General features: G+C 33.8%; 1 protein-coding gene across 1 annotated transcript; it reads left to right on the top strand.

Moving 5' to 3' along the window:
• The first annotated feature begins 1,380 nt into the window (after nt 1–1,380).
• On the top strand, nt 1,381–21,510 carry nito (RNA-binding protein spenito). Its single transcript, XM_080147961.1, has 21 exons — nt 1,381–1,543; nt 4,421–4,692; nt 5,403–5,512; nt 7,238–7,304; nt 7,788–7,914; nt 8,233–8,367; nt 9,991–10,063; nt 11,160–11,211; nt 11,593–11,684; nt 12,176–12,264; nt 12,852–12,913; nt 13,433–13,514; nt 13,835–13,968; nt 14,902–14,919; nt 15,846–15,913; nt 16,345–16,469; nt 16,711–16,839; nt 17,246–17,427; nt 17,761–17,871; nt 19,009–19,151; nt 19,974–21,510. Exons 2-20 carry the CDS (start codon nt 4,496–4,498, stop codon nt 19,097–19,099), a joined length of 1,944 nt encoding a protein of 647 aa, XP_080004087.1. The 5' UTR covers nt 1,381–1,543; nt 4,421–4,495; the 3' UTR covers nt 19,100–19,151; nt 19,974–21,510.
• Nucleotides 21,511–26,857: the final 5,347 nt, after the last annotated feature.

Genomic DNA, 26,857 nt, shown 5'->3' with positions numbered 1-26,857 from the left:
GGGCATTTTCATCATCTATACACTTTTTAAAAGGCATTTTTAAGGGGGTTGTTGAAGCTTTAAAAGCATCTTACAAAAAAATAGTGAAATATACCCCAATTAAAAATAAAGTCCAATTTTTTATACTATAGTTTTGGGGAAGAAGGAAAATGACTAAAACTTACCTAAATACTTTATACTGTCTAAAAAAATGTAGAATCAGCATTAAAATAAAAAAAAATCAATTTATTGTGGAGTATATTTTATTGCAGAGGTTGGCCAATTTTACGTCCAACGAGCTGGATCATAAAATCATAATTCCATACTGTGAGGTTATCTATTTATAGTTAAAGAGTATCATTTCAGAATTTAATAATGCTTTTAAAAGGTTTAATCAAATTAAAGCAAAACTAACAAATTGAAATAACAATATATAACTGATAAAAAGGTTGCCTGTGCCACGTTCTTTAGCATGACTAACCCTACCAAGGTAAAAAAGTGAAATTTTTTTAATGGTAGGCTTGAAACCCTCTTTCTTTGATCATGGGGAATTATTTACCCCAACTCCTTATAATGCGCATATGCGGCCTAACTACAAAAGCATCCATACCACTCCCCAATTTCATAAAATACAAAATACCTTCCCGACCCTCTCCTCCCTCACACAACCTGAGCAGAACAGAACAAGCTTTACCTCCCCCCCCCCCCCCCCCACATATGCAACGAAACCGATTCTTTTCCGCTGGATTATAACTAGTTCTTGGCACTACCAAAGAATTTTTGCTAAAACCTAATTTGCACATCATTTTTCACGAAAATTAAATCTGAAAACATAGAATAAACCCTAATTTATGACATATAGGTCTTAGGCCCCTCAGAGCCAATAAAGCCAAAATTATTTTTATTTCTTTTGATTTCTCTATCCGCGGTCGTGTTTTTAATACGAGTAATAATAATTTTCTTCAGAAATATTTTATCACGAAACCTTATTTATAAATATCTTATTATGGAACAAGTGCAAATATAAACATGAATTTTTTCGCAAAAAATAACATAAACTATTCAATATATAATTTTTAGTAAAGCCATTTCGGAAAACATGGAGTAGCCCAAAAAAAAATTTTTTAATAAAAAAAAAGATAATATGCCAGAGTCAGCTAAACTAATTTCTTTTTCGACTTCACAAAAGGGAAAAAATCGTCTAGACTGCCTCATATACCAGGTTGCCAAATTATTTTCTTGGAAATGAAAAATAATCTTATTTTTAAAAATTATATTGCCTTACGATATACTAATCTTAGATTGATTTGTTAAAAGTTAGCACAAGAAAAAATAACTTGAAAATATTACCGGTATTTTTATATCTGGCAACCGTACTTTGTCAGCCATTTTGAAATTTCTCTCCACAGCTAAAGCCCCGAGTCGAACCGACTGAAGGCATTCAATCAAACTGCTGCAATTCAATCAACAAAGAAATTAAACACCAAAATAAGAACTGAAATTGAAGGCAAACTTTAAAGACAAACAGAGGCGTGTGTGTCAGTGAGCAGTTATATGAATTAAGGTGATTTTACATATACATATAATAATAATATTTCAGCCATTTTGTTTAAACTAAAAAAATCTTCAAATTTTAGATTTTGCGGATTTTTATGATTTATTTGGAACATTTTATTATGAAAATTAAATAAATTTGTAATCGATGCGGCCATTCTTAATTTTTTTCAACTATTGTTTATAATTGTTTACATGCTTTAAAGTTTTTTTTAGCTTTTTGGGAGGGGAGATATGAAAACAGGTTTAGGTTCAAAGAAGGGTCTATTGACCCCTAATTAAAATTTAACTGGGTTTTGCCATTTATTTGAATATATTTCATACTCCTAGGGATTCAATTATTTTGCACAAGGCATTCCGTCTAGTTTAAATTTTTTGTTAAAAGTTTCTATTTTTACATTTGTTCTTATTTAAAAATATAAAGCTAGGTTATTTCATTAAAGCAGAGTCTGTTTATATACGAAAACACAGGGTCATGTCGTAAGCAGAAATTTTTTCCCCAGAATTTTCTATTTAATAGGTATAATATTTACCGCTAATTAACAGTATAAATTTATTATTATCATATTCTTTCTTTGACCTTTCCCTGTAACTTATAACGAAGTAGAATGATGTCTGTCCGTACGTATGTCTCAGGATGAAAATTTCTTTAATGCTGTGCCGTTTGGTTCCATTTTTCTGGGAATGTTTCTAAATATGGTTCTAGGCTATTCTCTTGGGTGGTTAGACTCCCCCAGCCTCAAAAATAGGTACATACTAACATTGCTATGATATATTTTTTTAATTACTTTTATTTAAAAAGTAACTGAAAGCTGGTTGTCTGTTGGGTGTTTAGGCTGTCCATAAGGCCCAATATTTACTTAAAGATTATACTTACTTACTAAAGTGAAAAAAAGTGATTTACAACACGAGTGAACATTTAGTTCCAAAAAGCCTCAAAAAGTTTTAAGTTAGTGTCAGAAAAAGTGTTTTTAGTGATTATTTTATATCCATAGTTTTAAGTTAAAAAGTTACACAGTGCTTTTATTTTCCAAAGATTAAACCCGTCCATGAAAGGCAATTCAAATCACTTTTGGGTAAAAAGATTGGATCATGTGAACTAAAACAGATTTATCATAAAAAAACGCATATTTTTGTATCACATATTTGAATAAGGAAAAATTGTTTTGCTCTAGTGAAATACTTTTGTTAAAGAAAAGTGATCTTTTTTAAAATACAAAATTAAGCTATGTATGAAAAAAAATTGAAAATAAGTGTCTTACTCTTTTGTGATTTAAATCAAGTTTTTAGGTTCCTTAAAGTGAAGTGATTTTGCTTTTAATTTCTGTGATATTACTGTGCCTTTTAATTGTGAAAAAAAGTTTAATTTTACTCCAAATAGGATTATTATTTTTTTAAGTGATTTAAGTTTTAAGTTTGGTGATTGTTAACAGTTTGTGATATTTTTTAGCATGATATTCAAGTGTTAGTGTTATGGAAAAAAGTTGTAATGTTACAAAATTTAAGTGTGCTTGTGAATTTTAGTATTATGTTATCATTTTTTTCGAGAAAGGTATGTATTTGGGGTGTAAAGCTTCCCTTTCTATCTTTTTTTTTGGTGGAGGTTGTTTCATCAGAAGAATTATGATTTTGCCTTCTCCTCACGTAAAGGAAAAAGTCAAGATACCTTTTCTATTTTGATAATTAAAGCTTAATGCTCTACAATGATTTATTTTAATGGCGAATAATTGGAGACAAAATTATTTGTCTTTTGATGAAATACCCTTTCCTAAATTACTAAATCCTAAGTTTTAGATCGACTGATAGATGGATAGATAGGTTTCATAAACGTATTAGGTGTAGGAATAAGGCTTTTAAAGATTATATACATATATATATATTAGGTAGATAGTTTTAATTTTATGTTAAGTTAACACTTGGGTTGAGCTAATTGGCTAATTTTTATTTTATTTTATTACAATGGTACCTACTAAATTTTCTTTTTTTAAAAATCTCACTGAATCATTATGTATGTAACAAATGGGGAGGTTATTATTTATTCATTTTGTACAATATATAGTATTTTAAACATCTTAGAAAGAACATTCTATCTTCATAGAAAGAGGTATTGTAATGCCATATCTAAAAAGATTTTTGTTGATTATAATATTCGGGTCATGTGAAGGAAACGAAGTTGTGGGTTTCGTCATAGTTACACACAGAGTTTCGGATCCGGATCCGAAAGGATCCTTGGACTCAAAAAAATGCGGGGAAAATGGAAAAATCTACCTAAATTTATATAAAATCTCAGACATTCTCTTGATGAGAGCCAATCTTTAAGGTTTAGGTTCAGACTTGAAAATTAAAAGTATTTTTGACTTCGAATTAAAGAATAAAATTTTTTTGAAAAAATTGGTGATTTTATTTTTATTGTCAAGGATCCGGAACCGGTAGGATCCGCACTGACCAAATTTTGAGGATCCGGATCCGCATACAATCAATGCGGATCCGAAACTCTGGTTACACAGTAGCTTTTCTCCTATTTCTAGCCTCTGCGTGGGGCTCTAACACGGCGGGGTCAATTGCCTAACCCTGCATGGCAATCACCTAACCTTTCAAAAGCTGTTCTGAAAATACGACGAAACCCGCAACTTCGTTTCCTTAACATGACCCTGATATTCATCTCAGGTAATATAAGAAGTGCTAATTTAAATTGTAATCTTAACTTATTATGCTAAGTTTCTCTACATCTAAATTGGCTTTGCATTACTTGTTTATATGAAGCTTGTTTTGAATTTTTAAGTATTGTGTAATTTTCTATATGTGCCCTTGAATCTTAAGGTACGAGACATCTACAAAGACTTCCCCCTCTAGGAGAGAAGTTTTATTATTTTGTTCTATTTTCCAGGACGTTACTGAAACATTTCTTTGGGCAAATTCTTTAAGACAATAATACATTTGAACACTCCCTAAATTTACCACTATGGACCGTAGACGATCCCCTCCTGGGGGAGGTCACCGTGGCGGGCCGCCACCACCCCACAGAAGTCGTCCCCCTCCCGGGTACAAAGTGCTGTGTGTCAGCTCGCTACACCCCAAGGCGAGTGACGACGTGGTACGGGATACATTGTACAGAGAGTACAAAAAGTATGGAGATATTAGTGTCAGAGTTATGCAGGAAAGTTTGGAATGGTCTTGCTCAATAGAATGCTTTTTAACGCGCCTGTCCGTGGGTATTAGGATCGATTATAGGCTCTTTAAGAAGCCTTAAATAAAATGGTACTCAATGCTGCTGTATAATGTGCGTGACATTGATAAATAATGAGGACACCTTCTTGATATTCTGTTTAGTCTTATACTTATTCAAAGGGCGTTCAATTAAATTCACACCCACTTTTTAAAACCCTGGGCATGGTACTGTTCATTATTGAATCAAATAATAAAGGGGGGGGGGGGGCGAAAGTGACACTTTTTAAAACCAAAACTAAAAGTCAACAAAGGAACTCAACTAAAAAAAGAGTTACAGGTCTGAGATTTTGCATGGCAGTTGCTTTATAGGGGTAAAATATGGAACTGTGAAGAAACGGCGGCGCAACCGCCAAAAACCGCCGTTTCCCGCCGAAATTTTTTTTGCCTTTTCTCGGCGGTTTTCGGCGGTTGCGACGCCGTTTCTTCACAGTTCCATATTGTACCCCTATAAAGCAACTGTCATGCAGAATGTCAGACCTGTAACTCTTTTTTTTTAGTTGAGTTCCTTTGACTTTTAGTTTTGGTTTCAAAAAGTGTCACTTTCGCCCCCCCCCCCTTTATCCACTCAAGCTTTAAAAGTCTGTTACTAAAAAAAGGCCTAGCTGAGACAGGGATATTACATTTCTAAACTTGGTACAGGAGCCTGATGAGAGAGTTGCGTATGTGTACTTTAGAAATTTTGAAGACGCGCGTGACGCCAAGCATAGCAAGTCAAGAATTATACTTTTTGATAAACCTGCCATCGTTGAGGAATGATCATTATACTTATTAGTTTATGTAATAACTAGCGGCTTCGCCCCTAGCCTCTAGGGGCTTCGCCCTATATAGTTTTGGGAAGTCAACCCTCCTTAATAGAAATATTCAAAAAATTATTCTTTGTTTAATTACTCTGTGGTAAAATTAAACCCAGGTTGTGCGCTTTAAGCACAAAATTTTTAATTTGTACAAATTAAACCCAGGTTGTTTGCCGTATACACAAAAATTTCAATTCGTAAAAATTAGACCTAGGTTGTTCGCATACACAAAAATTAAAATTAAAAAAAAATATTTTGATTTTTTTTTCTGGGGGAGGGATTCATGGGGGCTTCGCCCCATGTTGCAGTGGGGTTCCCCCACCCCAATTACTGGTTTTTGTTTAAAAAAAATTAAAAAAAAAAAAATTTGGAAGTGGGAATTTTTTTATTTTTGGGGGGGTTGGGGTGTCCCACCCCCCAAGAAAATAGCTTAAAACCACCAGAGGACCAGTAGGTACATTCCCAGAAGGTTAGAGCCCAATTTGATCAGCAGTTACTGAGATTTTACAAAAAATGTAAAAAAAAAATTTTGGGGGTTGGAATTTTTTTTATTTTTGGGGGGGTTGGGGGTGTCCCACCCCCCAAGAAAATAGCCTAAAACCACCACAGGACCAGTAGGTATATTCCCTGAAGAGTAGAATCCGATCGGTTCAGTGGTTACCGAGATCTTAAGGGACAGACAGACAGACGGACAGACAGACGGACAGACGGACAGACATCAAGCTACTTTGTATTATAGATAGATAGATAAGAGGCAACATAAGACGGAATGGTAGAATATTAGATTGAATTAGAGATTTTAGATAAAATAAGAGGGGGGGATGTTTTGAGACATTTGCGCAAACAGTGTGTATACTGTATAGGCTTTATCTTTGACGAATTTCCACCAGTTTTAAGATTTTTTTGGATAGTCCTCCAGGTTCAGGAGCTGCAGGCTTCCAGTTTCAGGGGCTGCAGGCCTCCATGTGGTCTCTGGACAGGCAAAAATAACAAAAAAAATTTTTTTTGTAGAGTTAGAGGTAGACTTATAAAATATAATATGCATATTTTTTAATGTTATTTACATATTTAAAGAAAAAAGATGCATATTTTGTTTTATAAGTTGACCTTTAACTCTTCAAAAAGATTAATTTTTTTTATTTACCTGTCCAGAGACTACTTGGAGGCCTATCCAAAAAATCTTAAAACTGGGGGAAATTTATCATATAAGAATGATTTTCTCCCTAATAACCTATCCTCTCAGTCCAAAGATAAAGCCTATACACACTGTTTTCGCAAATGTGTCAAAACATCCCCCCCTCCCCCATCTTATCCCATATCAATTTAAGATAAACATATATTATTGATCGCATCGTATTATAGGCAAATGACTGCAGATATAGGAAAACCAAAAGTTATAGGATATATTACTGTTTTGTTGCCCCATACAGATGGCCGAAGGCCCAGGTCAACAAATATAATTCAGAAAGAAGGATAAGTTAATGTTAACAAATCAAGATTATATTTAAAGAAATTTAAAAATTACAGGAAAGAACTCATAAAAATTAAAATAAATTAACAAAAAGATAGATAGTCTAATGGGAACATGTTAGACTGTTAGATGATGGACCATAGAAAATAACTGATAAATGTTGATAAACTTGCAAAAAAGAATAAAGTATAATATTACCTCCCCCCTCAGGCTGTGTACGAGAGTGCGAGCAGGGAGGAGTACGAGTCCCGCCGCCCCCACAGCCTCTCACCCCCAAGGTACAGGGACTCATATTTGCCCGGGGGGGCCCCAAGAAGATCCCCGGATAGATATGGCGGGTGAGTTGATGATTATGACTGGAGGCGGGGAACACGTGTGTGTGGGCATTTTTTTTGCCTTATTGTCACAGTCACCATCGGGACGCTTGTTTGTCCCATGAATGTTTTTCCGCTGTGGTATTTTGGACAACTAGACCGTTGATTGCACGACATTTGTCTGAATTTGGCATGTTTAAGCATTATAGCGTTGCGCCCCTTGCCAGCTATTTTCAATAAATGTATAAAGCTTTTTTTATTTGTGTATGTACATATATCAATATTTTAGAGTACTATGTACCTAGTGTTTAAATTTTGATTTTTATCTTTTTACAAGCGATTACGCCCTTAGTACCTATTTATTTTCTAGGGGCGATTTATCTACCTACTCTTTTTGTAACTACCTCTCCATTTATCAATCTAACTCTCCATTATCTATCTATTTAGATACCGAGAGGAATATGACGATTGGGACCATCGCCGAGGGCCTCCGATGCGAGGCCCCCCACCCAGGGGCCCTCCACGCCACGATGATTACCGGGGAGGACCACCACCCCGTAGGGGCGGACACAGGAATGGATACTCAAATATTGTTTAGATAATACCATAGTAATACAGAAAATTTTATTTTTCACTAATATTAAAATAAAAATCATAAAATTATTACCTACAAGTTTTGTTAGCCCGGATCTTCCGTTTTTATCTTAAATATATATTTTTAAAATTCGCGGAAAGTTGTTTGTAATACCTAAAAAAAACTATTCCAAAATTACACAAGAAAATTCATTGAATTTTATAAAAATTTGAAAAGATTCACTGGAAAATACTTTTTTTGGGAATATTGTTCTGCTAGCTTGCTTAAAAAATACTTAAGTATCCAAAACTTTGTAGGGGTGGAGAGGATTACCACCATCGCGGCCCTCCTCACCGCGGCGGTCACAGAGGCGGTTATCACGGCGGGGCCAACCCGGGCGGTGCCTATGAATCTATCGGGGCGATGAGACGGGATAAGAACAAGGCATTTAATGTGCGTTTTTTATCATTATACATTATTTAATTTGTGTTTTTGTTTTTCAGAATTTGATATTGTTGTTTTGTAGGGTAATTTCGGGGTTGGTTTTATGGATAAGACAATGGTCGATAGATTAATTTTCTTCCGAATTATGATGGACAAAATTCTTTATTGACAGATTAAAATCTTTCTAGGGTAGGTAAGGTGGGAGATTATTGTTTTGTATTTTATTTATTTCAACCAACCTTTCCTTCAATAGTTTTTCGCCAATGAATGTTACTTACTAAAGGGGTAATTTTGTTCATCATATTAAGGTTGTAAATCATTTTATCGTACATCGATTTCTCCTTAACCTTCCATTCTATCTTTTTTAGCCTCTATTTTATCCTTTTACCTCCCTTCTTTTATTCTATATTCTCCTTTTTATTGTTCTTAACCTCCATTTTACCCTGATAGACCTCCATTTTATCCTTATTTAACCTCCAATTTACCCTACAAAACAAAGAATCTGTCAGCTTTGGCTTGGAACTTGAAATTCATAATTTATTTTTATTTAGGTTTTTTTATACTTTGTTTGATTAGGAATAGGTAAAATTGGTAATATTTATTTAATATCTTGTGGATTTATTATTACCTACCTATGTACCGAATATATTTAAATTCTTCAAAAACGTTCTAAATTCAAATATTTAATGTACCTACTTCCTAGATAAGTAGAAATGTAACGGAAGGATTTATTTTGCCAACTTCTCGTAATTATTTTGTAAGGGATGCCATCTTTTTAATTGTCTTAAGAAAACTAATTCTTTTATTACCTTGTTATGTTTTCGTTTACAACCTAGACCTTAATACAGGGGTGTATATTTTCAAATTTGACCCGGCTGAGGGGGGGGGGGGGGGGGGGTGTAAAAATTAAGAGAACTGAAAGAATTTTAATTTTTTTCCATTTTTCTCACCTTTATGGTGTAAAAAAACTAAAAGAATATGTGGGAGGGGGGATAATATGGATAAAATAAAAGAGTTTTGAAAATATTTTTCCATTTTATCCCCTTCTTTGCTCGAAAAAATTAATAGGGAAAAAAAAAAAATTGCAGCAGGGGAAAAAAAGAATCTTGTGCAGAATATACACCCCCTGCCTTAATATATTATTTAGTTTGGTTTTTTCTTAATTTTGATGTGACGATTTAAAAAGACCCAAGGGTTAAATCTAAAAAAAAATCTTAATTTGATAGTATCGTAAGATTATGAGGCGGGTTTCTTTGCTTTCTAGGCACTTAAAGGGAAATTACCCATATCTGATCAAAGCATTTGCAATATTTGGACTTATCATTTTTAAATGCCTTACAAATTAATTACGGGACGTTAGCAAAAAAGTTCCCCTCCCCTAATTATAAAAAATGTTACCATTCTATTTGGAAAATAAAATTATTGTTCCAGCCTTCGCGAGATTCCTCATATCTTTACTCAATAAAGGATTTGAAATCTCATAACAAACTATAAGAACAATTTTCTAAAACAAAAAATATTAATTTTAATACAGTGTCTTCTTTTAATGTTGAAAAAAGTAATTTTTTAAAGCAATTTAAAAAGTGACTTTTGAATGTTAAAAAAATGCGCCAAAATGCCTCTCACTCGTAGGACAAGTTCCCCAACTATTTGGACCACATTGCCCCGGAGGAGGACCCGCTGGCCACTAGAACACTATTTGCAGGCAAGGTCTCATCAGATGTGATTGACTGACAATTAGATAGACAGATAATCTAGTTATATATTCAACAATGGATTAACAAAATTTGACATGAGATTTATAGCATCGTAACATAGACAGTTTTCTGCGGATAGTAAATGTTAAATCATAGGATTAATTCTAGTTTTTTTTAGCTTTGAATGCTAACAAAACTGGATTACATATGATGATTTTTATATTATTATCCGTAGAAAATTGTCTGTATTATGATGATACAATACATGAATTTTCGGTATGACTAAGGACTGTTTCTATTCTAGTGGAAATTAATCAGCTTCAAAGCCATACTGGATAGAAGACAGTTTTGCGTTTTAACGTACAGACAAATTTACAAATCATATTTAAGGTTTACTTATTTAGGTCGACCTAATCTATAAAAAGGGGGGGGGGGGGGTTTAATGCAACCATCTCGTAATCAATGTATAAATGGCACTTAGAATTCGAATTTTGATCTAAAATTCTGCATGAGTAATCCTTGGTAGGTCTATTTTCCCTAAATCGAACAAAAAGTTGGAAAAATAACGGCTAACAGCTGGCGGCTCAGCATTTTAGCCATTTTTTTGGGCTATTTTCAATGCAAATCATCACGAAACCTATCTCCACATAATACTATTTTCTGCTTCAAAATGTTTTCAAACGGTTCTAGTCGGTAGTTGCTGGTACTAGAAATCTGAAAATGTTGTTTTTGTATAATTTCACATGATTTAAAGCAAAGATATGTTTCAAAAAGTTGATTCCTACGTAATTTATGACAGATTTGCCCTAAAAATAGCCAAAAATTCGAATTCTAAGTGCCATTTATACATTGATTACGAGATGGTTGTATTACCCCCCCCCCCCCCCCCCCTTAATTAAGAAATTGACAGAAGGACTGGCATAAAACAATAGATATAAAGATATTGAGACTTATCGAATGGAACGATGGACACATAGAAATATTAGAAAACAGCAGTCAGACATAGAGACGTATTATATATTTCAACGTCTTTTGTATGACGTGCTGTCGGCCAGACTGGTACGTCATGCGACTTACATAACATTTGATCTGACCATGCTATAGGTAATCTTGAGCTCAACATTACTGATGAAGAAATGAAAAGAATATTCGGAAGGTAATAATAATAAAAATCCATTAAAATCTTTGAAGGACCATGGATTTATAATCCTTTTGGTATACGACAATGGCTGATAAATTGAAGATACTTCCACCAATCACGATGAACAAAATAGCCTTTTCTTTAGAATAAAATTATTAGTTGAAACACTACACAGTACACGTTCTAAACCAACTAATCAAACGCCAATTAAAGTACCCAATTTTTTTGCGCCAACAAATAAGATAATTTGGTTATTTAACTTTGAATACAGGTGTAATTTACAGGAAATGGGAATGTGAGGTCTAGAATCCTTTTTTTAGAATGGATCAAAAAACCGTCACTTTTCAAAGCTCTATCAATCCTCATAATCAATTTTTTATCTTAATTTATGTCCAGGTATGGACATCTGGTGGACATAGACATCAAACGGCCACCTCCTGGTACCGGCAACGCCTACGCCTTTATCAGATTCTCAAATCTAGACGAGGAATGTTAACATTAATAATTTCAACGGCTTGATATTTATATTTATGTGTTAAAGTAACAGAACATTAACTAGCTAACAAAAATTTTTAATAGGGAAGCTACTCTATAATTTGAAATGTCCGTCTTTGTTTGGGGGAAACGTGATTTTGCGGCTCCTATAAAAGATAAAAAGCTGAAATTTTTTGACAACATTCCCAATATTAAGGAGCAATTAACTATTAAACATCAATGGCGGTTGGACCGCTTTTTAGCAGTTTTTAGGCTATTTTTGTATTTTACACATTTTTTTCCATATCTTTGGTGTTTATGGTCCGATTTCCAAAATTTTTTCAGATTTAGATATCAAAATTGAATTTCCTGTCGCTTAAAGAAAACAACTATGACGGCCAGACTGCCTTTAAGCAGGTTTTAGGCTATTTTTGTATTTTTCACACTTTTCTCCATACCTTTAGAATGTAAAACTATTAATGTTAACACAAAAAATGTAAATAGGCGGCAAAAGCCAAAATGGAATTGAGTGGTCAGTACATTGGCAAGTTTCAATGTAAGATTGGATATGGAAAAGTTAATGCCACCACTAAGGTAAATATACAGTTTCTATCCCTGCTCCCGTATTTACCTCCCAATATAAGCGGATATAGTTGATCTATAAAATTTTGGAAATTTTGACTTATGATTTTTATTCCATACAAGAAGTATTGTGGGATAATTAGAGGGGAAACGTGATTTTCACGGCTGTTAATTTTTAAATAAATTACGAACCTAGTAATAGTGTCTAACTTTTTATCTTTGTGACGTAACTTAAATCCATCTCTTTTTTAGGGGTTTCCTTTCCCACCTCCCCTCTCATCCTTCGATTTTTGTTACGTCACAAAGATAAAAAGTTAGAGCCTATTACTAGGTTCATAAATTACAAGAAGAATGTTAGTTTTTTCCTATGCCTAACCCCAGCGGAGGTATTAACCCCTCGGGGGTTCCAAGTGCCTCCTAACATAACCTAACAACCCGACACAAAGTAGTAAACTGATGAATCATAAACTTTGAAACTACCCTGCATGAAACCCTATTTTCATTTTTTTCCTAAATATGAGGGGACTCTGTGCTCAACCTGGCACTGATAGGGAAACCGCCAATAAAAAATGCTTCTGATACACTATTTTTTGTTTTAGGTATGGGTTGGTGGACTTGGAAGCTGGACATCCTTGAGCATGCTAGAAAGAGAATTTGACAGGTTGGTATTACAATATAGAAAGTCACATACCGACATACCTTAATTGTAGAAGATTAATGGATATTGAATATACGTGGATATTATAACAGGGAAAATTATCAATTTAGGTTGCTAACATGGAACTCATTTATTGTTCAGTTCGTTCATTCAGTAAGATGGGAGGGAATAGGGTAGAGGGGGTGAATTATTGTTATTTTAGCCCACTGCGAGAGAAGCTGAAATTTTGGTGTAACATCCATAAATAATGTATCCATTAGAATATTAGCTTGTATTTGTTTCCAAAAGAGGAACGGTAACAAACAAAATTTTGTTACTCTTTTGCTGAATAGCCTAAAACCTGCCCTGTAGTACTCTTTCTAGTTCATCCAATAGATATTATAATATGAATGACTGGTGATAATTGAGATCTTATTGGACACACACACTTAAACAACACAATACTTCTTGCTTCAATATAATAAAAAAAATCTACAAATAAAAAATAAGAAATCCGCCAATTAAAAAATGAAATTATTTTAGATTCGGAGCTATTCAAAAGATAGATTACAACCAAGGGGACTCTGAAGCTTTTATTCAATATGAAAGCATTGACGCAGCCCAGGTATAGATAGATTGATCTGCAAATCCGAATCGAAGATGGATAGATTAACTTGTAAGATCGATGGATGAACTTGTATAGATAGATGGACGAAAATTACACGTATACTAAAATGAATAAATAGTATAAAAAACAGTTTTATTATTGAAAGAAATTTCAGGTTCGAATGGATCCTACTTTTCAGAAAAGATCTACAAATGTCATGGGTTGGTCTATTGCTTTTTTTTCTGATTTCAGCTATATTCTAGTGTCGAAGCAACTTCCTATCATTTTTTTTAACATCACTAGATATTTATTTATTTTTAATCTACCTATCTGTTTAGGCTGCGGTAAATGAAATGCGCGGTTTCGCGCTTGGTGGACCCGACAAACGCATCCGCATGGACTTTGCGGACGTGGAGAATATGCCGCCGCCACGCGGCTACCAGGGATCAGATTATGATCCAAACATCGCCAGGTAGAAAACTTTTGCCGCATCCTACAGGGAGGGGACAATGGTGGAAAAATTTTACTTCACTCCTAAAAGTTTTCTTCCTATATCCTCTCCTATAGTAGTTAAACTTTGGTAAATAAAACAATCCAAATTATTTCTTATCGGCATGTTTTTACCAAAGATTAATCAATTTCAAATTTAGTATTTTGCTCGTTTTATCTTTTTATCTCACGGAAGGAGGAGACAATGGATTTTAAATGGTATTGTACCACAAATGCTCTTGCCATTTGTTAGCTTAAAATCCAAATAATTCTTTTTAATTAAAATGGTAATTTTGATTATTATAATTCGGGTGTACATTGATTTATTGTCCATTGTCTCAACCCTATTAAAATCTTAAAAAGTCTTAATTTGTATATTATTTTTATCTTTTTAAAGCCTACGGATTGGGTACTCAATATTATTACAAAATCTTTAAAGTACCCAACCTTTTATCTGAAGCCCTATACAAATATCTTTAATTTTATGTGCTTGTCAGACCCTGCAGGGCTGGGTCACACTAAAAGCCCTGCAGGGTCTTAATGATGTGAGGCACTAACCCATGCGGGGCTCTATACAACCTAACCTAGCTTAGTCTTAAGTGTAAGAAAAGACTACTCGATCTGTAGGCTTTAAAATTAACTTTTTTTATAGGGATTTTGAAAGTGAAACGTTAAAAATTCATTCCACTTGATTTTAAATCAACTTATTTCCGTCTATCACCTTCCCAAAAGCTAGATTTAACATTTCACTTTCTTTAATCTTTTTCGTTTTACAGTAGTTCTTATGAAATATTCTAGCGAAACCCAAAAATAAGTCAAAAAAAAACATTGAATTAGGTATGAATTAGGATGATGGTTATGTAAGGTAGAGCCCCGCAGGGTTGGGGTCTCACATCCCTAACCTGTTCTGTTTTAGGATGAATGATGGGTTTAGGTATCTATCTATGATTCTATGATTTATCAATTCGACTGCATTAAAAATTAGTCTGTATTTTTATTAATATTACATTCAGTGAGGAATTTTATTTGTTTATTGTGTAATGAAGTGGGAAATCTATTCTTCTCTTAATTCAAAGAATAAAAAATCCATTAAATACTTAATACCTATTATTCTATTTAATTGTGAGTGTAGGCGGAATTGCAATTTTTTAAAACTAAAATAAAGGTACTTCAAAAAATGTATAGGAATTCTACTTTAATGTAGTATTAATATTTATAAGAGAGAGTACTTGATTTTCCGGTTTAAATCAAAACAAACAATTTAAATTCCTCACTGTTATTGGCCTTTTAAAAAATATTTAACTCAAAGCTTTATATATTTTCTTAATGTGTTTAATTTTTTTTTGAACAATTAAGGTAATAAATATTTGAAAATTAGTATTTTAGATAGGTAGGTTTAATTCAAAATTTTGTATAACCCTGCGGGGATTAATTAATACATAACCTAATTTACCTAAATATATTATTAGATGATTTTTATGCCTTTTGAAAGATTTGAAAGGCATATAGCTTTTACTTTTTCCTTTAATGATAAAAAACTAATGCATTTTTGTCATTCAATTGACTGATTCAAAATTATTGCTCTATTTAGAATAGCCATCAAAACTCAATAGTTTAGTTTTTACAGTGTTACATATATCAAGTCTTATACCTAATCAAAAAAATACTTTTTCTGTAAAACCTTAATGTTTTTTTTTGTCATTCATGCTGCGATGCATTGATTGTTAATGTTCATTTATGATCAATTTTCTATTAGTATTCTACGAATCAAATCAAGAAAACTTGAACCTTTTTAATAAGTAATAAAATCACGAAACCTTCGAAACATTAAGTGTTTATTTTAATGTTGAATTATTTCAGGGCTAGCCGAGCAAGGGCCAGGGCTAATTATCTTCGTGGAGGTGGTGGCAGGGGTGAATATATACCCGGTAAGTTTTCTATTATCGTCAATGAATTGTTTTAGTTGGGGGGGGGGGGGGGGGGGAGATTCAGTGCTTAAAAGCACATTGTGAGAAAGCACCAGTAATTTTTGTAGTTCAGCTTACTATGATGTTTAAGAATAATAATTTATCCAGTTCGAAACCGATTAATATCCGTTGGACTAGAACCGGTTCTTAAAAAATCATGTATAGCAACGAATTACAGACAATTTTTTCCAAATATTAAAATAATAATCTTAATATTATTACAAGTGTATTTCCCCTCGTGGTTATCAAACCTAGTTTTCATCTTAAAATTTTCTATTTAATATCCGTGGAAAGCTGTCTATAATACGATGCGATAAATTATTTATACCTACTACAAATGGACATATTTGTCCCAGTTAATCATTTTAAGACCTTATTCTTCTACGCCCTAGGTCGTGCAGGTTACGAGGACTGGGGTAAGCGGCCAGGAGATGACCTGGATGGACCTCCCAGCAGGATCAGGAAGATGAATAGTTCTCCAAGTTTGAATGGCGGGGATGATACACACACAGCTAAGGTAGGACACCTGCCGTTAGATTTAATTTAATTTCAAAAGAAATACATATGTTTATGGTAATGAAGTTTAATAATATTTTATGCCTCTTTGTTAAATATAAAAAAATACAATACAAATGACCAATGATAGGTCAATTAAAATGTGCACTGGCCTATCATTGGTCATTTGTATTGTATGACGACATTTTTTATAGGCACCATAAGCTGCTTCACAAATAATAAAATGATTATTAATTTTTCAGTCTGTAACAGACTTAGCCAAGAGAATAGACAAGGTATGGGATGGAGGACTTATACTGAAGAATTCCCTATTCCCAACCAGGCTTCTTATCACAGAGGGAGAGGCTGACGTTGTCGACCAGTTGATGAAGGTATCTAGATGTTTTCTTGCTATCTGACTTAATATCTGGATGTCTCAATTAATAATATCTCACTTTTTATCTATTTAGATGTCTTTCTGGCAAACAAACTTTCTATCTAAGGTCTTTCTTGCTATCTTCATTCCTTCTATCTAGATGTCTTTCTTACTATCCTACTTTACATACCTATCAATCTGGACGTCTAAGATGAATTTTAACTTTCTTTTTAAATGTCTATTTTACATTTACTATTATTCAATTTGTTTCTATCTAGATGTATTTTTTGCTATCTTACTTTTCATCTATATGCCTTTTTTGCTTTCTTGATACCATATAGAATAGATCCCTTTCCTAATTTATTTCTAGATGTCTTTCTTGCTATCACTATTTAGTTCCTTAACTATCTATTCTTTATAAGGATGAAAATGAGCGCCCCGTGTTGAAAATCACGCAACGACTGCGCCTTGACGAGAGCAAACTGGAGGACGTGTCGAAGAGAATCAAATCTTCGACATCACACGCAATATTCCTCGGCTTGTCGCTGTCCTCAAGCCAAGCTCCCAATATCGACAATCCCGATATCTTGTCGAGACCATTAAGGTGAGGTTTTTGTTAACGTAACGCGCCTTATATAGCAGTAGGAGGTTTCATTAAAAAAAGCTTTTATAAGCAGTTGAATATAGATACGGAAAAAAAACTTTGTGATTAATTACACCCCCAACGACGATATACAAAACTTCTTTTTGTGTATGAAAGTTGTTGTACTAAAAGATTGGAACCAATTTTCATAATTTCATTAAAGTACTCAATGATTTTGAGCCAACTTATAAGATAACGTGGTTATAAAATTTTTGGAATCAGTGCAATTTACAGTCAATAATTGGTGGGGATAGGTCAATGAAAGAAAAATTGTAAATATTTTAATTATTTTAGGAATCTAGTAAGCTATCTGAAACAGAAAGAAGCTGCAGGTGTAATCACCTTAACAAGCACCAACTCAAGCCAAACAGGCGTACTTTATGCCTTCCCACCATGCCAATTCAGGTAGGTTATATACAAACTAGTGGATACGACCCTAGAGGCACTCGAGGGTGGTTAGCGCACTACGCTGTGGTTGTGAAAATCCGAGTTAAAGTCCCCTCATAGATATTGCACTTGGATGACAAATGCTGTTGATATTTGTCAGAATATAACCACACAACCTTCCCTGTGATGCCCTTAGGTTGTAAGGAGGGGGATCTGTGGGAAATTAGGATACTACATATCAAGAAATTGTAATCTTGCTTTCCCTCGTCCATGCTTCTCATTCATATGAGAGTACCATTAATTAGGGTGGCTTAATATGGAACACCTGCCAAAACTCTAGGCCAGTAGCTTCCACGAGAATTTCGGGTCAGCTTGTAATGTAACATAGAATACACTCAGCTGTGCGCGATGCTTACCAATCTATGATTGGCCAAAGGATTCTCACATCCAATCTTCTCATGCATCTGAATCATAACTTTAGAGAATCAAGGCTACATTACATACATACATACCCAGGGGTGTATATTCTGCACAAGATTTATTTATTTTTCCCCGGCTAAAATTTTTTATATTTCCTCCCCCCCCCCCCCTAGTTTTTTCTCACCAAGTAGGGGGGAAAATGGAAAAATATTCAAAGAACTAATATTTTATTTATTTTGTCCCTCCTACCACACATTATTTTAGTTTTTTTACACCAAGGAGGGGGGAAAATGGAAAAATGTTTTCAGTTTTCTTTATTTTTACATTTTTTTCCCCTCCAACCACTTATTTTTATTCCCCCCCCCCCCTGAGCCGGGGATCCCATGTAGAATATACACCCCTGTACATACCTTGACTCATAATTTTAGTTCTAAAAAAAGAAGTAAAGGGAGTATTTTTTTTCCTTATACAAATATTTATAAACTCTCTTGAGTAGCTTCACTCTATAGGAGAACCACATATACATCCTGTTATTTTATATAATGCAATTATACTCAGATATCAAAAAATGAGTTTTAATTCTTTATTAGTCACATTATGCATATTAGATTATCATTCTTAATGTCAAAAGAAACTCAAAATTAAGAGCTACTGCAGAAAATATTTTTTTTTGTTATATTTCAATCCACTTCATAATAGGTACATAACAGAAAATAATTCAGTATATTATTTTAGTTTGGACCTGCTACGCCGAGTGAGCCCAAGTCTCTCTGACGAGGGAAGCAAGGAGGATCATCTGGTTGTTGTCGTGGTCAGGGGTGGGTGAGGCGAGGGGGGCTCTGTCTGTACCAGCAATAGCCAACAACATCTAGCTAGAGGTATTATAGATAGATAGATAGTTAGTCAGGGTGGGTGAGGCGAGGGGGGCTCTGTCTGTACCAGCAATAGCCAACAACATCTAGCTAGAGGTATTATAGATAGATAGATAGATAGTTAGTCAGGGTGGGTGAGGCGAGGGGGGCTCTGTCTGTACCAGCAATAGCCAACAACATCTAGCTAGAGGTATCATAGATAGATAGATAGATAGTATTAGTTAGTCAGGGTGGGTGAGGCGAGGGGGGCTCTGTCTGTACCAGCAATAGCCAACAACATCTAGCTAGAGGTATTATAGATAGATAGATAGTTAGTCAGGGTGGGTGAGGCGAGAGGGGGGCTCTGTCTGTACCAGCAATAGCCAACAACATCTAGCTAGAGGTATTATAGATAGATAGATAGTTAGTCAGGGTGGGTGAGGCGAGGGGGGCTCTGTCTGTACCAGCAATAGCCAACAACATCTAGCTAGAGGTATTATAGATAGATAGATAGTTAGTCAGGGTGGGTGAGGCGAGGGGGGCTCTGTCTGTACCAGCAATAGCCAACAACATCTAGCTAGAGGTATTGTATTAAAGAAAGACAGACGGACATAGACAGACGGACATAGACAGACAGACATAAGAAGACATTGACAGACATACATTGATAGACAGAAACCAGACCGAGATATTGACAGATACACACAAAGACAGACAGATACATACAGACAGACAAAATTGAATAGATGTCTATATAATTGGAGCTTCCTTACATAGCTATGACTGTTTCTCATCCCTCTGTCTACATGTCAACATGAAAGTCAGTATAATAAAATATTTTTCTTTTAGCTGCAACATTGACATCAGGTGAAGACCAAGACCAGCACAACAACAGCATGATGTCAACCAATCAACATAAACCACAACAACAGCTGTCATCATTACAACAACAACAACAACCCCATAATATTGACAGACAGAGCTCCTCAGTTATCCCCCCACCAGCGCCCCCCACACAATACTCCCACCCCCCACCGGATAATCTGGGGGTGGGAATGGTTGTTGGGGGCCCCCCAATGCTTCAACAACCCCCGCCCACAAATTCACACCCCCATCCCAATCAACAAATAATAGGAAAGCAAGATTTTAATCATAAACTTTAACACTGACCTTATACCACCCAATCAATATTTTATAAAAATAAAAAACAAAGGTTTAAGTTATAAATGAAAATAAAAATTGGGTCCGTATACTTCTATGTACCCTCCCTTCTATCTTAGGGATCTAAAGCATTTTCAGATGTATAGAAAAGATTTTTTCAACCGATTAATATCCACTTTAGGTATTAGAACCGGTTCTTAGCCTTAAAAAAATATCGTATAGTATAGTACATATTTTAAAATACATTTTAGTATAATCTTGCTATAAATGTCAGGTGTCCCACTTAATCCTCCGCCGCTTGTAGCAACAACCAACTGTGGCCCAAATCATCCAAGACATCCCCTAGATTCACACTTTGCTAACTTACAAATATAGTTATAGAGAAGCTTCTCTCTCTATCTCATAACAATACAGTTATCTATCTATATGTCAAGAGTTTTGCAGATTTTTATTTTATATTTTTCGCGCATTCTTTATTAAATTAAAATTACGGGAGTCTTTATTTTGTGTTTAAAAAATGTATCAGAATGAAGATTTCTGTGATATAATTTGATGAGTTTGCGCGGTTGTAAATAAAGTTTTCCTTGTTTCCCAACATAGGTGGGGATGTGGAACTTGAAGAAAAACTATTTTTATCATGCGTAATATATGCTATATTCTGCTATTTTCACAAAAGAAAAAAGTAATACATTAAGTTTTTTTCAAGTTCCATATTCCCGGCTTGTTTGCACCTAAACCAAAAGTTATTTTTGCCTAATTGTTGAATATTTCTATAAATAATAAGTGTTCAAATGATATCAAGTGATTTGTTGTATAAAAAAAGTTATAATTTAGTGATTGTTTGAAAAAATAAGCCATTTTTCTTCCAAAAATAATATTGAATTAATAGTGAAAAACTATTTTTAATCAGCCTGAACTTATTGTCTAGAGACGGTGAAATAAACTGCATTATTTGTTATAAAAGAATAAGTGATTAAAAGTGATTTTTTTTCAAAAATAAAACAAAAATCAACGAATTTACTAAGCTTGAAATAAGACCGTTTATACCTACAGGCTTTTAGTTTATTATAAATGTACACATAGTAGGTACTTGCATATGAATATTAAGGAATAAAGGTTTTTACATAACTTGAATATTCCTTAATAAAGAATATAACTTTGTAGTTGTAACATTATTATTATTACATTATTGTCAACTTAAAAACAAAATAAAAATAAAATAAAACTTATTTTATTTTTTATTTTTAAAAGCCAAGCTTTTCTATAATTAACTACTAGTTCTTTTCGTTAATTTCGACATGCTAGAATCTCCCTATCGTTTTCAAACTTTGCATGATGGTTTCAGTAACAGTTATGGACGTTTTAGAAAGTGTAGAAACTCTTTACCTAATCGCTACCAGAATGTCCTTATGCCCATTTGAAACATTTCTGAGTTATGGAATCTGATTTCTAGGACAGCAAAATACAATGCTGTAAAGAAGCTTCTCTATAATAAAAGTCCTAAAAATGAAAGTATGTCCTTAATCAGTTTACTGTATTTTAATTGGTTTGCTTAAAAATTGGTAATATCCTCTTAGAAATATTTTTTCTATTTTGAATTTTTTTTATAAAATTCGCAGTGCATGTTTACACATTTCCAAGAACATGAACAAACTAAAAAAAGGTGCATTGTTTTAAATTTTGCAGTCTATTAATTAATGCTAGCATCATTTTAATACAGGAAGATGTGCACAAAAACCATTTTTGCTGGACTACTTTATAGTTATTGTTTGAATACTACCAATTCATTGTTTACCGTATACCAATATTCATTTAATTAATTTTTATAAAAAAAAAAGTGTTAGGATGAATGACATAATTTGTAGCGAGGCTACTCACAATTTAGGGCATTTATATAGTTAACCTACAAAAAATATTTTATGCCTTTTTGAATAAAAGGCATAATGACCATTGCAGGGGTGTATATTCTGCACAAGATTCATTTTTTCCAGCAATTTTCAGTACTCTTTATTTTATTCATATTATCCCCCCTTCCACATGTTTATTTTTTTGTTCACCAAAGAGGGGAGAAAAATAGAAAAATGAAGTCCTCTTAATTTTTACATTATACACCCCTGGACCATTGACAGGCGTAATATTGTGAATACTTTCCACGGAGTTGAGTGTACAAAAGTTTCAACTAATTGTAATCCACAGGAGGGGTAATGTTGTGTATCATCATTGAGGATGTACATCAATTTATCAACCATCCCTTCAGAACCCTGTTATCCTCTTAATTGTTTTCCATCCCCAAAAAAATATATTTATAATTAAATTCAAATTGTACTTTCTTTTTGAAATTTTATCACTAAGATAAAAATGTAGATTTTTTATGTTTTTATTTTTTTTATCAAATTTGCGAATAAATTCTCTACATCACTGATTCATCATTTTTGTAAGTTTATACCAAACTGTAAGTTTAGAAATAGCAAAGAAAAGAATTATTTAGTCTATTAGAATCACCAGGGGCGTCCAAGCTTTTTTATTTAAGGGGGAGAAAATGGCGAATTTTACCCCCGAAGTATTAATTTTGGGGGGGGGGGGTAATTACCCCTCCTGAAATCTGTTGGCAGGGGTAAATTTTTTTACCCCCCTCAAAAACAAATTTACCCCCAGGGTAATTTTTTTTTTTTGGGGGGGGGGGATAATTTAAATTTGATTTTTTATTTTTCACCCCACCCCTCTTGGACGTCCTTGAGAAGCACAGCATCTATCAAATTGGAATAAAATGGACAAAAATCTAGATAATTTAATTAAGAGAGCCTGTATTCTAAAATCCTTGGATATTTAGGGATGGGACAATTGACGATAAATCAATGTACTGTACAACCCCAATAATAATAAACAAATTTACAGTAGATCGATATTATTAGTTTAAAACTAACCATTTACAATTCAATGATAAGGAACCAAAAAGTTAAAAATTCTGGGTAATAGTGTATTTTACAGCTCTATGTAGTTGTACCCTCTCTCCTAGAAAAAACATCTAAATCTCTTCAGGGCCAATAAAACAGGAATAATCTGGATCTAACTCAGTCTACTGAAAAATGTTCCTGGTAACGATTATCTTAAAAATCTTTTAACTATTATCTAAACAGGTCCTAATAATTTATCAAATTTATTACAATTTTGTTTCGACTTTTATACATTTATATTCAGTTCTGACACTCTACAGTCCACAAGTATTCTATCTTTTCGATATTCGAGCGAATATGCATGCTATTGTCCTTGTTAATTTTATAGGAACACTAAATTTTGACAATTGATAGAAATAAGAAAGTACAGATAGTTGTTAGATGCAGGCAGGGACAGAGTAATAGATGATAAATTATTCTCCAATTTCAGTTTTAGACTAAAGAAAAAACCGTAGCTTTTTAGTGTCGGGGTTATCTGGGGGTGATTTCTAATGGGTTGGTGGATCGGTACCCTCCTCCAAACTATGTAGTTATATACCTGTAATAAGCTTCACTGTAAAAAAAAGAACTATATCGGTCTATTGGTTAGTGAGATGCTTCACTACGCACAGACAGCCATCATGTTACTTTTGTTTAAGGATATTTAGTTTGTCGTCCATTGATCTGTCTCTGTGATAGAGGTCATTACATGTCCTAATTTTAGTACATGTAGTACAATGTCCGTTTATCTGTCTGTCCGTCCATCTGTTTAAAAAAGGTCACAGGAACCTTTTACTTGCCTGACAAATTTCTGTGTCGATAAAATCATTGCAATAGACCTGTACCGAATATTCCTGTAACGATGAGGTATAATCTTGGATATATTTTTAGAACTTAATTGTTTATCACTATTTTGACTTTTCTGTGCGTTGCGTATCATGGACATATAAGTCCTTGGCTTTTAGAATAGCCAGAGATGGGTTTTTGAAAGTTGAATGCCGCGTTTTTTCAATTCGCGAAATTTAAACAGAGTATACAACTATTTATTTAATTATTTCGCTTTTGTTGGTACGGCCTTCATAGAAGAAAAACAAATTATCTTCAATCTATTTTTGCTGCATATTTTTTAATGCATCTTTTTAGAGCTGTATTAGACATTATACAAATGGCTAAAATAATAATTTTAAAATTTTGAATTCTTAAGTTGTATATTCTGTTGAAAACCTATCGTCTTCATTCAATCAATCAATGTCGAAAAAATGTCGAAAAAACGCAGCATTCATCTTTCAAAAACTCATCTCAGACGCCAAGCTTGCATTTTTACATGTAACTAGCGGTTACGTCCCTAGAGGCCACTTTTGGAGGGGGGGGGGGGTGAATTAGATAACCCATTTTTAGTAGCGAAGCTACTCTTTAATTCACTTTGTCCGTCCGTCAGTCCGTAACGCTATGGGGGAAATGGGATTTACTCAGCTCCTATAAAAGATAGAAAGCTGAAATTTTTTGACAACATTACCATTATTAAGGAGCACAATTAAGTATAAAACATCGATGGCAGTAGGACCGCTTTTTAGCAGGTTTTATGCTATTTTTGTATTTTCACATTTTTCTCCATATCTTCAGTGTTTATGGTGCGATTTTCAAAATTTTTTCAGTTATATATATCTAAATTAAATTTCCAGTCGTTTAAAGAAAACAACTATGACGGTCAGACTGCCTTTAAGCAGGTTTTAGGCTATTTTTGTATTTTTCACATTTTTCTCCATATCTTTGGTGTATATGGTACGATTTCCAAATTTTTTTTCAGTTATACATATCAAAATTAAATTTCCTGTTGTTTAAAGAAAACAACCATGATGGTCAGACTTCCTTTTTGCAGGTTTTTGGCTATTTTTATATTTTTTACATTTTCTCCCATATCTTTGGTGTTTTTGGTCCAGTTTTAAAACTTTTTTGGGGATATCATTATCAAAATAATTTTTCCCATTGTTATGAGCATCTTTTATGTAATTTACTTTGACCGTCATCAATATACAAATAAAACAGGGTTTCGTGTTTATTTTCTCCAATAAATCAATTAATAAATTCACTTCAAATCTACTTGTACATATTACCATCCATGATTTTATTTTTTATGCTTTGTCATCCTTGTTTTATTTTAGATTTAGTAAAAAAAACATGTAACTAGCGGCTACGCCCCTAGTGGCCACTTTAGGAGGGGTGAGTTGAATTAGATAACCCATTTTTTTATTTTAGATTTAGTAAAAAAAATGTAACTAGCGGTTACGCCCCTAGAGGCCACTTTAGGAGGGGTGAGTTGAATTAGATAACCCATTTTTTATTTTGATTTAGCAAAAAAAAAACTTGATATTGACTTTCTTTTTGGAGGGGGGGGGGGGAGAGCGGTCGACTACCTTTCCCCAAATTTTAATTTTAGTTTTGAAAAAAACGAAAAAATATTTTAATGTCATTTTTGATGTAAAGGAGGACCATATCGGTTCAGAGGTTGGCGAGATCCTTTGGGACAGACACACAGATTCTGTTACTTTTATATAAGCTGTAACGCCTATAATATTATGTCTAATTGTCCAGAAATCACCACTTCAACAATGAATCATCTAACAGCTGTACACATTAGAGAAAATGATACTCAATGTCTATAATTTAGATTTAAATTGTTGGAATTTTAAGTACGTCTATTCACACACAGAAAAAAATTGGATCAGTGATATTGCACCTAAAAAGAAAGACTATTTAGCCTCCAACTTTTCTGTACTATGTACAAAAAATATCAATTTATCTGAGATATATTTACTATGACTAAATATAGGGTGTTGTTGTTATATATCCCTACTCAACCTTGCAGAAAAGTAACATTATATGTGTCTATTTGTTTATAGCATAGAATCCCTTCATTCTTAATTTGTTTCTCCTTTACAGCGAAGCTTCTTACATGTCCAGAGAAGTTTTAGAAACAGCTTGGATAAGGGTACCTCAACAGTAACGCTCACACTCACACCTATCCGTGACGGGAAGACAAACAGACAAGCCTCACATGTAGAATGGCATGAATGGATCTGCACTTAACAACTAGATATTCATACAAGAACGGTTTGTAGCAAAAGAGACTGAGATTAATTTTATTTTATTTTAACCCGCGGCAATAGTGTAAATGGCCGAGTGCCTGCTTGCCACTCGGGAAGGTTTAAGGCTCGCGTCTGGACTGCACCAAGTTATACTAGGGATGTTAAAAAATGGTAATTACAGTAAGAGTAAGCGTTATGCCTTGGCAAATAAACAGACTCAGTATAATTGCTATGCACAGTTAGGACATCTAGACAAAGGTCATGCAACCAAAGGTTGTCTCGTGGATGTTCCTTAGAAGATAGAAACACTCGTTTAATGCCCCCTATCACTTGAGGTTAAAAGAGGACCCAAGCTGGTTTTATGCTATTCAGAGGGTGTTAGTTCTCGCCTCGTCTCGCCACAAAAACGGGTCTTTATAGAACAAAATCTGCGTGCCAGCTCCAAATATTGAATCGAGACTATAATTTGTTTCTTTAAATTGTTGAGATGATTTTTCGTCTATTCGCACAAAAATGATATCATTTTCTCAGAAAATTTGGAAATAACAAAATA

This window comes from Acartia tonsa, chromosome 14 (genome assembly GCF_053477335.1).
Source record: "Acartia tonsa isolate MP-2025a chromosome 14, ASM5347733v1, whole genome shotgun sequence".
Classification (NCBI taxonomy): Eukaryota; Metazoa; Arthropoda; class Copepoda; order Calanoida; family Acartiidae; genus Acartia; species Acartia tonsa.
The sequence above is the reverse complement of the archived record's forward strand: the minus strand, read 5'-3'. Positions and strand labels throughout refer to the sequence as shown.